Below are 14320 nucleotides of genomic sequence, written 5' to 3'. Positions count from 1 at the left end.
CCCCCTTTCTCCCTCCCTCCCTCCCGTTCTGCTAGGAGATGCACAGCTGGAGGCGTCAGGGGTGACGGTGTTGTTTTGCTCTTTCTCTCTTTCCCCGCGCCGTGATTCTTTACCCCACACCTCTCCCGGAATGCCCCTCTCCGGGTTTTTAACGACCCAGCTAGCCGTTTGGGTCAGGCTGACCTCTCTCCTCGGGTAGGATTTCAGATTACCGCTGACCAGCCGCCAAACCCTCGCCCCGGCACCTCCCCCCCTCCTGCCAACCCTCCCCCTCCTCCCAAACCCCCCCCCCCCCCTCTGAGGCGGCGCCGAACAGCTGCTGGTTCTCACCAGCATTCGCCAGAACAGCCCCGGAGAAGGAATCCCTGGGATGCCCCCAGCGTGCCGGGGAGAAAAACTGCTTAGTCACTCCAACTCAACAACACTTCAATTCAAAAGACTTTATTTGGCAGGAGGCGCACCCATGGATATTGGCAATGAGTACAACAGCCGACATGAACACTGGAACACAGAACAAGAAGCTACAAACCGATCACAGAAATGCTAATCTTCATAATAGCCATAAATGAACATTGAAGCCTATCTTTCACATGCTGAGTAAGGGGTGGTCCCAAAATCTTTGGGCCTATACTCTCTACATCCCAGGTAACCCGGCAACCAGTTAAATTATGAACTAAAAGGCAAAACTGATCCTTAGTCAGCACAGATCTGATTGGATTTCATGTCATCAGGTTTTTTTCCAGACATTTTCTTTTACCCATTCCTGTCTCATAGCTGCCCAGTAAAAATCTAAGAACAGTCCTTTAATGACCTTATAACCATCATTTATCGTCCTATAATTGCCCAATGTCCATCTTATGACAGTTCTATAATGGCCCTATAACCATCAATTAAAAGTCCTATATTGCCCACTAACCATCTTAAACACAATGCTAAAATTGTCTTATAACCATCATTTAATGATCCTATGCAACAGCCCTATAACCATCTTATGAAAAACCAGTATTGACCCTATGAGGGCCCTTTAAATCCTTAAAGCTAATCTGAACGATCTATTTTTTCACCCTTCTTTTAGTTTTATTGGATTGACTGAGGAAATATACATCACTGGCCTGCTGCCAGTCAGTGTCAGGCCTGGAATCCCAGAGGAACTTCATTTCCCATGATTCAACTGTCATGTTCCGCTGTCGGACAGTGTTCCACCATATCAGCAGGTATGGCTCTCACCCCAGTGGAAAGAGCTTGAGGCTGACAGTGATATTTACTGTGGGGCACTCCGATGTCTGAGTGTGGGATACGGGGTGAATATTGACATTTTTTATTCCACCAATTAACCAATTATTGAATCAGCTAATTAGCGGTGTACACCAACACCATTTCACGTACAGATGTGTTCCACCTCGAGCACACCTGACACATCTAGCTACAGGGTTAGACCACAGTAAAATATCCACATGGTGACACAAGAACCATTTGCAGTAACTGTGTGGGGAAATAAATGTGGAAAACCATGTGCAATATGGACTAATTCCTTTTTAACTGCATGCATGCACTTTATTCTCATTGATGAGAAATTGACTTTTAATCCTTTTTAACTGCATACGTTGGTACTGAGTGCATGGTATAAATGTGGTGTGTAGAATGAGTTGAAGTGAATGAATGGAAGTACTTTTTCTTTTAAAATCTTTTATACTTATTGATGAGTTCGGTTCTAGAGTGCACCTGATTTTCGTTGTATGTCTGTACAATGACAATAAAGAATAAAGAAAATAGCTTTCTTCATTTCACGGGCAGAAGATGTGAAGGTAACACGTTATTTTGAGTCTAATTTTGACACTCAAATTGATATCAACTGTAAAGCTGATTGCACATTAGATGGTTCCCCACAAGTAAGTCAGGAACACTGACCCTAATATTACCTGGCTGTTTGCTGTCTGATCTCAAATCTCTATCCACTATGTACGTGGGCATCAATATTCAGCTGAATGTCAACTTAATATCTGCTTGTAAATGGCCTGCCTGTAGATATATACAGCCAATCACCAAGAGGTCCAAGAAAGGTTAAGTGAATCTGAAAAACTAGTCTGCTAAATATCACATCAACATAATTATCGTTTACCCACGTTTCACCCTCATTTGGCATTATTTAAATGTCTGGTGACAAAGTTAAGAGCTGTCAAAGCAAGACAAATTTTGACGATCAACAGTCTCAATTGGTTGTTAAAATTGACACTAAACTGATATTTAGTTGATATGGGTATCAACATTGGACACACTCAAAATAAAAAGTTACCAATGTGAGCAAAATGTAGACCTACATCCTGTGTTTTAGATGACTGGGAAGATTCCTGTAAAGATCCTATAAATATCCTATAGATTCCTCTTTAATGAACTTGTTTTATCAACGTAGACCCTCTTGTTGACATACTCTAAAAGTTTATCTTGCATAAACTCACTATGTAGGATTTTAAATGGAATTGCTTGAAGGATCCACCCCTAGAGAAAGAAAAAAAAGGATGAATGAAATAAAATCGAAAGGCATCACATCTTGGAATGATCTCGATAAGAAAGTGATAGAAGAGGGTTGGGGTCAGTTCCATTTGAAATCAATCGATTTGGGAAATGAAGTGAAATGCAGGTCTTTGCCTTCTCAACTTAAATTTCACTTAAATTCCTGGACTGACTGAACTGAAATGGAATTGACCTTCCCAAGTTTTACTCTGTTTATTTTGTGTCCGTTTTTTATCTTCTAAATGAAAAGCAGACAGCAGTTTCCACGCTGATGTTGTGAGTTTTACCATGGTCTGATGGGGGATACTGCCGTGTGTGCGGTCTCCAGCCAGAACATAGTTCAGCGACGTCCTCACAAAGTCCTCAGGCGTGAATGTTACCACGCTAGGCTCCTGAAAGCCGGCCATCGCCGTGGAAACCCCAAATGGTGTCACCACCTGTAAATGTAACCAGAAAAGTTATATTAGGGTGAATTCTGATATATAGTAATAGCAAAAACAATGAAATAATTACATAGTACATAGTACAACTTATAATAGTTGTAATGGTTATGTAGTTTTAAAATATTAAGAATTTAGTTTCTTACTGAGCACAATGTAATCTAAATGTTAGAGTATTGTTTAGTGTTACCTTGATGTTCGTGTTAACACATTTAACAAGCTATTGTCAGTTCAAAAGTTTAATTTGTTGTATCACAAGAAGATACAACAATGAGCATTTCCATGTGAATAACTAATATTTAACCAAAATATTGGATTAAACCTTGTAATTATAAGAGTTGGAGCCAACATATCACAGAGTACCTGAGGATTTACAGTACACTACCTGTATGATGATTCCTTTGGATTTATACTCCGCTTGAAGACTTCGAGAGAACCTTTCAACAAATATCTGCACATAAAAATAAGGAATATTAATCGTCATACATACAGTGTTGTAAATGAATATGGCTTATTTTGAAATGCATTCTACCCCCTGCAGAAATATTTTATAATTACAAAATTGATTCATACTGTCAATGTATGTGCATTAAAATTTTTTAAAACAAAACTTTTTTTTTTTGGCAGCGAACCAAACCTGTATAGTACAAGTCAAATTCAGGAATAATTTCAATCTAATGAATAATAACGAGTAGACAAATATATGGTTTTAACCCTATACTCCCCTTGTCCTAAGGGTAAAAAATGACCTGCCTTCACTAAACCCCTAAAATAAAGCAGCTTAATTGATTTTTAAACCCCAAATTTTACATGAAGAAACAACCTGTCACTCATCGCAAACTTTGTCATCAAATTTCAAGTTGAAAAAATATATAATTTAGGGGGTTTTCTCTGCTGTTAAACATAGTGGCACAAGGGTTAATTGATCAGGAGTGGCCATAACCTAAAAGAGCACAGAGATTGTGATTGTAGGCAATGTCGAAGAAGAGGAATCCTGAAAATCCTTTCTAAAATTTAGGGGGCTTTAATTTAAAAAGTGCCAAGTTACAGGAAATCTAAGTTACCGGAAATCTGTTTATAGTCCTTAAATATGTTTTAAATGGTCATAATTCTACAAGAAAATTGGCAAGTCATTTGCTATATATTATCTTGAGAGCGCTTGGTGTGTAGAATTTAAATCTTGAGCATTTGGAAGATATTTGGCATTAAAAGTGATATTGTTCACAATAAACCATTTTTGAGGGGTCATATCACAAAAATTGGCACATTTTTACTTATGACTGTTCTCCGATAAAAAAATAGAATACCAATCAATGATTTTTTTGCATTTAGTTGCTGCCCCATGATTGAGCTCTGGCATCACTACCATTACATTACATTATTGGTATTTGGCAGACGCTCTTATCCAGAGCGACATACAGTTGATCAGACTAAGTAGGAGACAATCCTCCCCAGGAGCAATGCAGGGTTAAGGGCCTTGCTCAAGGGCCAGGATTAGGACCGCCGACCTTGCGTGTCCCAGTCGTGCACCTTAACCACTGCGCTACGGGCCGACCATGCCTGCCTGCGATGAGGACAGGACTTCACTCTCTCACCTTGGAGGCCCCGTATAGGGAGTAGAGTGGACACGGGAGCAGAGCCACGCCCGATGAGACGTTGAGAATGAGTCCCTTCCCCCTGTCACCACAGAGAACAAGCCACGTCAGACTGCCTGTTTCAGAAAGGCTGAAGGGCATAAGATCATACCGATCAATAATACATTAAAGTAAAGAACTTACCTCTTCTCCATCCCTGGTAAAATTATTCTGCACATCTGATTTGGGGGGAAAAGGGCACAGTTCAATCAGGACTGGTACACAAATCTGATGTTACAACAGCTCAGAGTCATAGGTCACGGCTGAAATCGGGATGAACTGGTGAGACAATGTCAGGTGATCTTCAAGCCCAGACGGAATTTACCCAAATTTAGAATTCCAGACTTACCTGGGCCCAAATTCACGTGTCAGGCAATGGTCTTTGTCACATTTTTCCTGAGGGCCTGATTTCCATTGTTAACCACACAGTCAAAGTGTTTCTGCTTATTGATTCCTGGTCCTGATTCAAAATGAAATATATTGGTAAAGTTTTGTTTTACAGGCTGTTAATGACCTAGTATTTACTGGGTAAATGCCGGCTGCTTGCATAATAATCAGACAACTATTGATATCAGAAGTAAGTCCTATGAAACAAAGTCAGTCAGTACCATGATACGGACGTGTTCAGTACTTTTAAAATATGTTTTGCAGCCCGTTTCATAGATCACACTTTCATACTTTCCTCTGAAATCAAAATAGTTAGGCCTACCTGATAATTGCACATACTAGTGGCCTGTAAAACAAAACAGTACCAATTTATTCATGAAGTTCAGTCAGGGGACATTGGCTGATAATAAGGCTAGGATTACTGTCTCCTCCAGAATAGATTCATGAGTCCAGATGGTGAAATCACAGCATAAACAAGCTGTATTATGCCTCCATGATACTGTGTCCTTGAAATTCAAATAATGTAAAATCTTCAAAGGGCACAAAATTGGAAATCGATACTCTTGCATGCAGGTTGTTTCATAAAAATGACAAATAATGATTACAAATAATTACACTACAAGATCTTTATTGCATCAGTCACACCAACTCTTCATATGTACATAATCACAGGAGTTTTGTGTATCTTGGATCTTCACATCATCTGGTCTGGTCAAAATATAACACAATATTATGAAATTGTAGCAGGATGGGTCCCAGTTCTGTGACATGAACCTTGTCCACTGTGGCAACTGTACCATCTGTTAGTGCTATTTAAAGTGATATCGTATTGCAGTACCTCTGGCTTAAATAGGTCCATGGGTATTCAAACCGGATTGTGTTGATAATCGTCAATGTTTTAGTGCACACCTTAATTATGCTTGGTAGACTGGTGTGCACACAGACAGATGGATGTACAGGTAGACATACAGGAGTGTAGAAAATTGTGCAGTTGTACAGACAGACAGATGTCCAAGTAAACCAGTAGAAAGTGGTACAGGTGTTCACATAGACAGGTATCCAGGTAGGCAGGTAGAAAGTGGTAGAAAGAATATGTAGTTGTGAAGACAGACAGACAGACAGAAATACATTTTTGCAGGTAGACAGGTAGAAAGTGATGGAGGTGTGCAGTTGTGCAAACAGACAGATAGACAGACTAGGTTTGCAGGTAGACAAGTAGAAAGGAATACAGGTGTGCTGGTAGAGTGTGACAGGTGAAGGAGGCAGGGAGAGAGAGGATACCGTAAAAACTCACCTTCATTATACCCTTTATGTTACAGTTGAGCAGGTTTGTGATTTGCTGAAAGCAATAAAACCATGAGACTGTCATGAGTGCATTTGTGTGGGTTCAGTTTCTAAATCAGATGGTAAGGTCGGCTGTGTTGGCCTGTCAAGGCTCGTTTTGGGTTACATTAAAACAAAATGGAGGAACACTGACAGTGACTACTTCCCTGAGCAGCCTACAGATTTATTGTGGCTAGACTAGGATTTGAACCACCGACCTTGCGGCTCCCAGTCATTTACCTTAATCATTACGCTAAAGGTCACCCCTAATGTATTGTAATGTACTGTAATTCTTCCATGTATACATCACAGAGTGAATTAGCAATATGTTTCTAAAAGGACCCCCCTGTATAAGAGTCTGATAGATTAATAATAAAGATAGCTGAATAAATAATTATTAAATAATAACAGGTGTGCAGTGAGACAGATGTGTGAATGGACAGGTAAACAGGTGTGTAGGGGGAATGAATGATTTCACCTGTTCCAGATCCTTTGTATCCAGGAGTTTGCAAGGTGTGCGGCTTGGGAGAATCCCCACATTATTCACTGGAAGAATGAAACTGACCTTCTGCATTTTGTTGGATTTGGAGAAAGTAGCAGAATATGCACTGTACTAACATAGGCAACATACACGTGGCATGACTTACATATGCATGTGTTTTGGCGACATACCTAAAACACCCACATTTAAACCAGTGAGGTTCTCCTCGATGTGTTCATAGATGTCATCCTTGGTAAAATCAGCTGTGATTAGCTTGACTTCTCTCCCTGTTGCTTCTCCTTTTAAAGAGAAGAGAATAGACTGCCAACATTGCCTTCATAGCCCTCCTGCGCCAAATGATTATTTGGAACAGTCTAAGCCTGCAGTTTGCTGATGATTTTCAAAACAATGTCCTTATTTGATATGACTATAGTGTCTCTGTAGTTGAGAATTAAATTCCCTGGATATTCTAATAGATGAATTAAGAGTGTCAAATTGTACTCATCAAAAGAGTAAAATGTGTATTTGGCCCAGTTTTGGTCTGAGATCCTGAGGAGGGTATTTCACACACAAAATGGAATTAAGGAGATTGCTGCCTTTTACTAACTTTTTGTAAGTCTATGGAAATGACTCTGGCTTGTGTGCAGCAGGAGTATCAGATTTCATCAAATTGGAAACAATTTAGAAATAATTTTGAAAAAATGAACTGCTTATCTCTCAAATTTCTGAAATGACAGAAGGTGTACAGGACCACAGAGTGGGGACATTTTGCCTCACCTATCTCCTTTGCCGCTGTCTGCAGTTTTTCCAGGGTCCGGCTGATGAGGACGATGTTCAGACCGCATTTTGCCAGCTTTGGAGGAGAGTGGGGAAATGTAAAAGTTTTAGTAAAGTTTAGTAAATGTAAAGTTTTAGTAAAGTTTAGTAAATGTAATGTTTTAGTGCTGTCTGCAGTGAAGGAGCAACACAGAAAAACATGACTTTTTCATTTAGAACAGTACTGCCCTTGTCTTCTGTCTTTCACCACGCTGATATTTACCGATGTGGCGCTTCTGTGCAGATCCAAAATGAGTGCTTATTAAACTGTTTATTCCTTTTTTTAACCAAACCCACACGTCAATGATATTAATAATTCAAATATCCCTTCTAAAGCCCTGTTTTTGATGATGGTAACGAGATGAAAATGATCTGCAAGAACAACTTTTAATGAATCTATTTTTCCATTCTTATTGATGGATTTATGATGAGACAAAAATTAAATTTTTCTGTTTGTTTTCAAATTTTGCTTCATCTATTGCTGCCAAATCCTATTCAATAATTATTCAAATCCATTAAAGGATTCACTTTCCCTGTGGTGTGTGGTAATTGTCCTCTTCTCAGTAACATGTGATTGACTAACAAAATCATCTGTCAGTCACTTCTCTCTTGAGCTGTCTTCTGGATTTGCTTTTCCAGGCTAATGGATCCATACCTCAAAGGCATACGCCCTTCCGATCCCCTCTGACCCACCAGTGATAACTGAAACAGAGGGGGAAACATGGGACTCCTTCAGACATCAGACAATGGAAACATAATAGAGACACAACAGAGACACAGTGAAGACACAACAGAGATACAAAAGAGACACAACAGAGACACAATGCAGACACAACAGAGACACAATGAAGGCACAATAGAGACGATGGGGACATAAAGGAGACAGAGTATAGAACATGGCTGTCAAAACACAAGAGCACAGAGATGCAGTCCGTCCATCACTGATGCAGAGATGCCTAAAGGTGAACAGGTTTTCCTGAATTGCCTGACAATATGGAACGCCTGGCCTTCTAAGGCAATGAAACACGTCCTCTGCATTTAACCACCCTAGTTACCTAGGAGCTGTCGGCAGCCATAGTACGGTGCCCGGGGACCAGCTCCAGTTCTGAGGCCAGAGCCCTGGTCAAAGGCAACGGCAGGAGTACACTAAGGGGCAATTTAGACTCTCCAATTAGCCTAACCTGAATGTCTTTCAATGTAATATACAAGATGGAGGCCTGCACTATTTTCCCCAGAGCCGTGTGTACTCTTTGTGTGTAAGCAGTGTATTTCTATTTAGGTTTCATGGTTTTTTCTGTGGCGGCACGGATGGTGCAGTGGGTAGCACTGCCACCTCACAGCAAGGAGGTCCTGGGTTCGAATCCCCGTCGACCGGGGCCTCTCTGTGCGGAGTTTGCATGTTCTCCCCGTGTCTGCGTGGGTTTCCTCCGGGTACTCCGGTTTCCTCCCACAGTCCAAAGACATGCAGGTTAGGCTGATTGGAGAGTCTAAATTGCCTGTAGGTATGAGTGTGTGAGTGACTGGTGTGTGTGCCCTGTGATGGACTGGTGACCTGTCCAGGTTGTATTCCTGCCTTTCGCCCAATGTATGCTGGGATAGGCTCCAGCCCCCCTGCAACCCTGTTCAGGATAAGCGGGTTAAGATAATGGATGGATGGATGGATGGATGGTTTTTTCTGTTAGTTGGGTTCATGGTAGTGTATGCAAGTTAGGCTGGGGAAGACTTTATTTTCCTTATATGTTATTTTATTTTGTGTCTCCTTACCCTACCAGTGCCTGATGTAAATGTTTTGTGTTTTTGTAGAATACATTCTTTTGCTTTCACTGGCTCCATTTTGTAGTGGTTTGGTTTTCGGTTTTTGTGTGAACTCCTTGGCTGTTCCGGTCCTGGTGGGAGCGTGCTCATGGTGTTATTTCTCTCTGGGGACTTTTGGTTGTGGCATGATTACACTGGCAAACAGCATCAGACTGCAGGTGCACTACCACTGGGCCAGAGGATGCTAGCAGACACTGTCATATGTCAACCAATTACCATGGCAGAAGCACATTCTTATTTGCAGAGGCCAGCAAATGGCTGGCTACCAAGCTTTATTTCACTTTGTTTTGAACATTTAGCACTAAAGATTTGATCCTCCAATGAATATCAAGAACATTTGAGGGGGGTTTAGTTTCATTTTGCATTCCTCAACTCATATATCAAGCCTGTGTAAAGTTTATTGGCAAAATTCAATGTTGACAGAATGTCCTTTTCATGTTGTTGTTGTGGTATTCACAATGGTTGACAATACCCTAGAGGGTGCCATCAATCAATCCTGAGAACACTGGCCTTTTGTGAACCTCAGAGATGCAAGGCAGCAGCCATTTGGTGCCCGGGGGCAGAACATAGTGTGCATTCCCTGGTCGTAACGTCCTGTTCTTGTATACACAGTCCGTCCTCTTCCAATTTAAAGTTTAAAATAGCCGGAAATGGCAGGGATGACGTAACCGCACTGTTCCAAACGCAGGTGGTGGGTTTGGGGGGGCAGACAGACGAACGGACAGACTGTCCTTTTCTGATTGGGCTCGACCCAAAGGTCTCTGACCGCTATGCAGAACTGTCTGTTCCACAGAAGAACACACCGTCCTGCCCCTTCCTTTTCCCTGACTTCCTCTTTCAGCAGCCTGCTTCTGCTCTGCATCCTGGTGAGCAACTCATTGAGTCTAACAGCCGTTCCACCTGCGTCCCTCTACTCTACGTAAAGAGATTTGTGTCTGTAATCCAATTCATGAATCACTTTCCAAAAAGTGGTTGAATCATTGCAAAGTTTCCGTTTGACAACACTGAACAGAGCATGTGATATATCTCATTCTACCTCAGAAGTTTGGCACCTGAAATCAGGTGTTATTAGTGACAAGTGCCCCTATTAGTGCTTTACATAGTCAATGACAACGAGGTAAATCAAGAGTTTCATCAACACACGGCACAGTATATCCATTTTTTGTAATAAATGTGGTTAAAATGCTACATTTCATGAATATATTCAATTTAATACATTTTGTAACAATTTCATATAATATGCCGGTTTCATATAAGATGCCTTAGCAAAATGCTATGAATCCACACATGCAATACAATTAAATACAAATGACAATTAAATACAGACACCTTTACTCATTAGTATCCAATTATAATGGAAATCTAAGAGGGGGTTTTAAGATTTCTGTCAATAGTGAATACTTCACGTGGACTTTTCTGCTTCAACTTCAACAATTTGACATAATAAAGCAACAGATGTTTTGACACTGCTATCTTAATAATTATATCTCGGATTTGGTGTTCATCACATTTTGCGACGAAAATTGAAAAAAAAAGTAAAATCATAAAATGCAAATGAGTTTCACTTGTGAATATGATGCCAATTTCTGATAGACATTATACTATATGTTATATGAGTCTGGGTGTGAGATCATCATTCTGGTGAATAATGGATACGGATTTAATATGCACAGGGAAAATCTGCTACCCAGATGTTTTATGACTATCGGCCCTAGTCCTTTGCCCTGCCTTGTGGATACTCTCTCTTCTGTCTCTCTGTTCTGAAACTTCCTATCATGGTAATCTAAACCACACCTGTTTTCACAAGGCACTATGCCTGCTTTCCCCCTTCACATACAAAAGTCAAACATGGACTCTGGAACGCGTTCAGCTTTACTGCACGGGCGCTAAAAGCTCTCTGGAGTACTGGCTGTGTCAAACTCACAGGCTTGCTGTGGGAAGATTACATTTCAGAACCATTTTTATCTCTTTTTCCCATGGCGCTGGGGTCTACTCTGACACCAGCACTTTGAAAAAGTTAACTTGAGCAAATTTTATTTTAAATATTAGAAACATAGTTAGGAAAACATGTCAGACAGTTTAGGGTCTTATTGAACCACTTTAACCTTTGACTTATGGTTGAGTAGTTACAGATGCAATTGAAGTGCTCAGATAGGTAGATCAACTCTCTATTGCATGGCTTATTATCTATTATATATGAAACAGTAAAACAAATATATAACCTATGATATTTCATTACATTGTTAAAAAAATCTACAAAAAATGTAAGTGGATAAATCTTTAATTGCTTTAAATTGACCTAAAACTTTTCATTGAGAAATTGAAGCAAAAATATTATTGTCTCCTTGGTTTTAACGTTTTGTCAGAGTAGGTTATTGTATGTAGATATTATCATTTTAACAGTCTCAGCTTATTTAAGAGAGAGAGGGAGAGAGAGAGAGAGAGAGAGAGCGAGAGAGAGAGAGAGAGAGAGAGAGAGAGAGAGAGAGAGAGAGATGGGGAGAATAAGGAAGAGAGGAGAGGGATAGAGGAGGAAAGATACATTTTAAGTCAAATTTAATTAAAATTCATTATATAATAGTATGTTTAGTGTTCAGTGTTCATGTAAAGCATCATCAATATAAAAATCACATTTTCATAATTATAAAGAAATTAGAATTTAATTGGAATTAGAGAGTAATTCTCAAATAATAATAATAATAATAATAATTATTATTATTACTATTATTATTATTATTATTATTATTATTACAAAGCTCCAAGACAAAGAACCCTTGAACATTAGAGTGTTCTTCTATGGAACATTACATGGAAACTGACTGAACTGATTTCAGAAGGAAGGAGAGAGCAAGGGAGAGCAAGAGAAAGAGGGAGAGAGAGAGAGATCTTGAGATATTAAATTAAATTGGAATTTGAGAGCGAGACAGAGGGACTATCAGGCAATGAGTAAGCCAGACAGAACAGCCAGACAGAGGGATGCTCACCTGCCCATTCTCCCAGTGAGGAGAAGAAGGATTTGGGCAGTGGGTACCAGGCCTTGGGGAACAGCAGCTGTAGGACTGCCAGGAGCTTCCATGCACAGTAGAGAAGTGCCACCCATCCCAGGGACACCAGGAAGCACTCCCCCAGCTCCATGGGTCTTCTCAGGGACAAAAACACTCCGGCTCCTGATCCCTATAGCACCTCCCGGCAATCCTGCCCTGAGCCTCTGGCTGCTCACTCTGCCCTGCCACTGTCCCCTGCACCCAGAGCCCCGCCTCCTGCAGCCTCACAGCCAACCACTGCCGCCTGTTCCCCTACTCTCCTGCTGCTGTCCAATCAAGCACTCAACCCACACATAAGCACACTCCCACCCACTGGCAAAAACAAACACATACTTCCAAAAAACACATTTTCAGAAACACACAATGCATGCACACAGACAGACACATACACACACACTGCAGGTGTATAAGAGATACAGTGGAAGCCGATAGCTGATACCATTAAAATATTTATATTGATTGGATGTTAACACAGTTGCAGACTCTAATGTCAGTGTTGGGTTCTGAGTATCAGACTCAAATCTGGTTCTTGGTGTTGGGCTTTTAGTACCTGATGCTGGCTTGACTCAAATTTTCCTACAACACACATCCTTGCTGTCTACCCTCTCAGAAAAAAAGTTTTTTATGGAACCTGTAGCCTAGTGGCTGAGGTGAGTGGACTGGGCAGGTTGGTGGTTCAAGCCCTGGTGTAACCATGATGAGATCCCCACAGCTGTTGGGCCCTTGAGCAAGGTCATTAACCCTGCACTGCTCCAGTAGGGATTGTAACCTGCTCAGCCTAGTCAACTGCATGTCCATCCATCCATTATCTAAACCTGCTTATACTGAACAGGGTCACAGGGGGGCTGGTGCCTATCCCAGCATACGTTGGGCGAAAGGCAGAAATACACCCTGGACAGGTCGCCAGTCCATCGCAGGGCACACACACCATTCACTCACACACTCATATCTATGGGCAATTTAGACTCTCCAATCAGCCTAAACAGAATGTCTTTGGACTGTGGGAGGAAACCGGAGTACCCGGAGAAAACCCACATGAACACGGGGAGAACATGCAAACTCCACACAGAGAGGCCCCGGGCGACCAGGATTCAAACCCAGGACCTCCTTGCTGTGAGGCGGCAGTGCTACCCACTGCACCATCCGCCCATCAACTGCATGTCACTTTGGATAAAAGTGTCAGCTAAATAACATATAATTATTATAGAACTCCCAGACAAAGAACCATTTTGCCCAACAAAGAATCCTTGATAGTGTTCTTCTATAGAATCACACGGTTCCTTTTACAACCATTTCTCTGTGTACATATTGAGCTGTAATTCTATATGCTGACATGTCTGATTTGTTAATGTTAATTCCACCTTTAATTGTGAGCCAAGGCGCATCAAATTGGATAAAGAGCATGTATGTCTCAAGGATTTCGACAACTCATTGGGAGACACCTTACTTTAATGAGAATCCACTCCAAGCACACATCTATCATTTCCTCAATAAAGTCACATAAGAAAGGAAAAAACTCTTAGCTTGTGTGTAAATTAGTTTTAAACATGTGCCTTCTCTAGCCAGGATCAGAGCCTTAGTGATCTGCCCTGACCACAATGCCAGGTTTGGATTTCAAATGTATTTTCAAAATCATTTGTCACCCCCTACTGGAATAGATGCAAATCAAATGTCAGAGGAGGAATGAGTTATCAGGTAAAATGTGTAACTGGCTCACGGATGTAGTTTCCAAATTTCACATTATCATAACTGAACAATACCAAATAACCAATTATTCGGTATTTACATGTATTATAGATAGCTTATTATCTAAATATAAAATGTTGGTTATAGGGCTATCCTTATAAATGTAATTTCAACAAAATAACT

At 40.8% G+C, this 14320-nt stretch overlaps 1 protein-coding gene across 2 annotated transcripts; it reads right to left on the bottom strand.

Annotated features, from left to right (window-relative positions):
• Positions 1 to 425: 425 nt before the first annotated feature.
• On the bottom strand, positions 426 to 12601 carry hsd17b3 (hydroxysteroid (17-beta) dehydrogenase 3). 2 transcript variants are annotated; one of them, XM_061261873.1, is made up of 11 exons: positions 12392 to 12601; positions 8248 to 8294; positions 7554 to 7629; positions 6968 to 7075; positions 6774 to 6841; positions 6267 to 6311; positions 4730 to 4764; positions 4547 to 4628; positions 3337 to 3402; positions 2799 to 2948; positions 426 to 2496 (listed from the first exon to the last, which is right to left on the bottom strand). In XM_061261873.1, the coding sequence occupies exons 1-11, from the start codon at positions 12540 to 12542 to the stop codon at positions 2371 to 2373; spliced, it is 954 nt and encodes a 317-aa protein (XP_061117857.1). In that variant the 5' UTR covers positions 12543 to 12601; the 3' UTR covers positions 426 to 2370. The 2 variants fall into 2 exon arrangements, with proteins under 2 accessions (XP_061117857.1, XP_061117858.1); XM_061261874.1 differs by lacking the exons at positions 426 to 2496; positions 2799 to 2948; positions 3337 to 3402; positions 4547 to 4628; positions 4730 to 4764 and adding an exon at positions 5536 to 6134 and having other exon boundaries at positions 6204 to 6311.
• Between the last annotated feature and the right edge of the window lie 1719 nt (positions 12602 to 14320).

The sequence above is a fragment of the Conger conger genome, chromosome 11 (assembly GCF_963514075.1).
Source record: "Conger conger chromosome 11, fConCon1.1, whole genome shotgun sequence".
Taxonomy (NCBI): Eukaryota; Metazoa; Chordata; class Actinopteri; order Anguilliformes; family Congridae; genus Conger; species Conger conger.
Note: the sequence above shows the minus strand (reverse complement) of the source record. Positions and strands in the feature narration are given on the sequence as shown.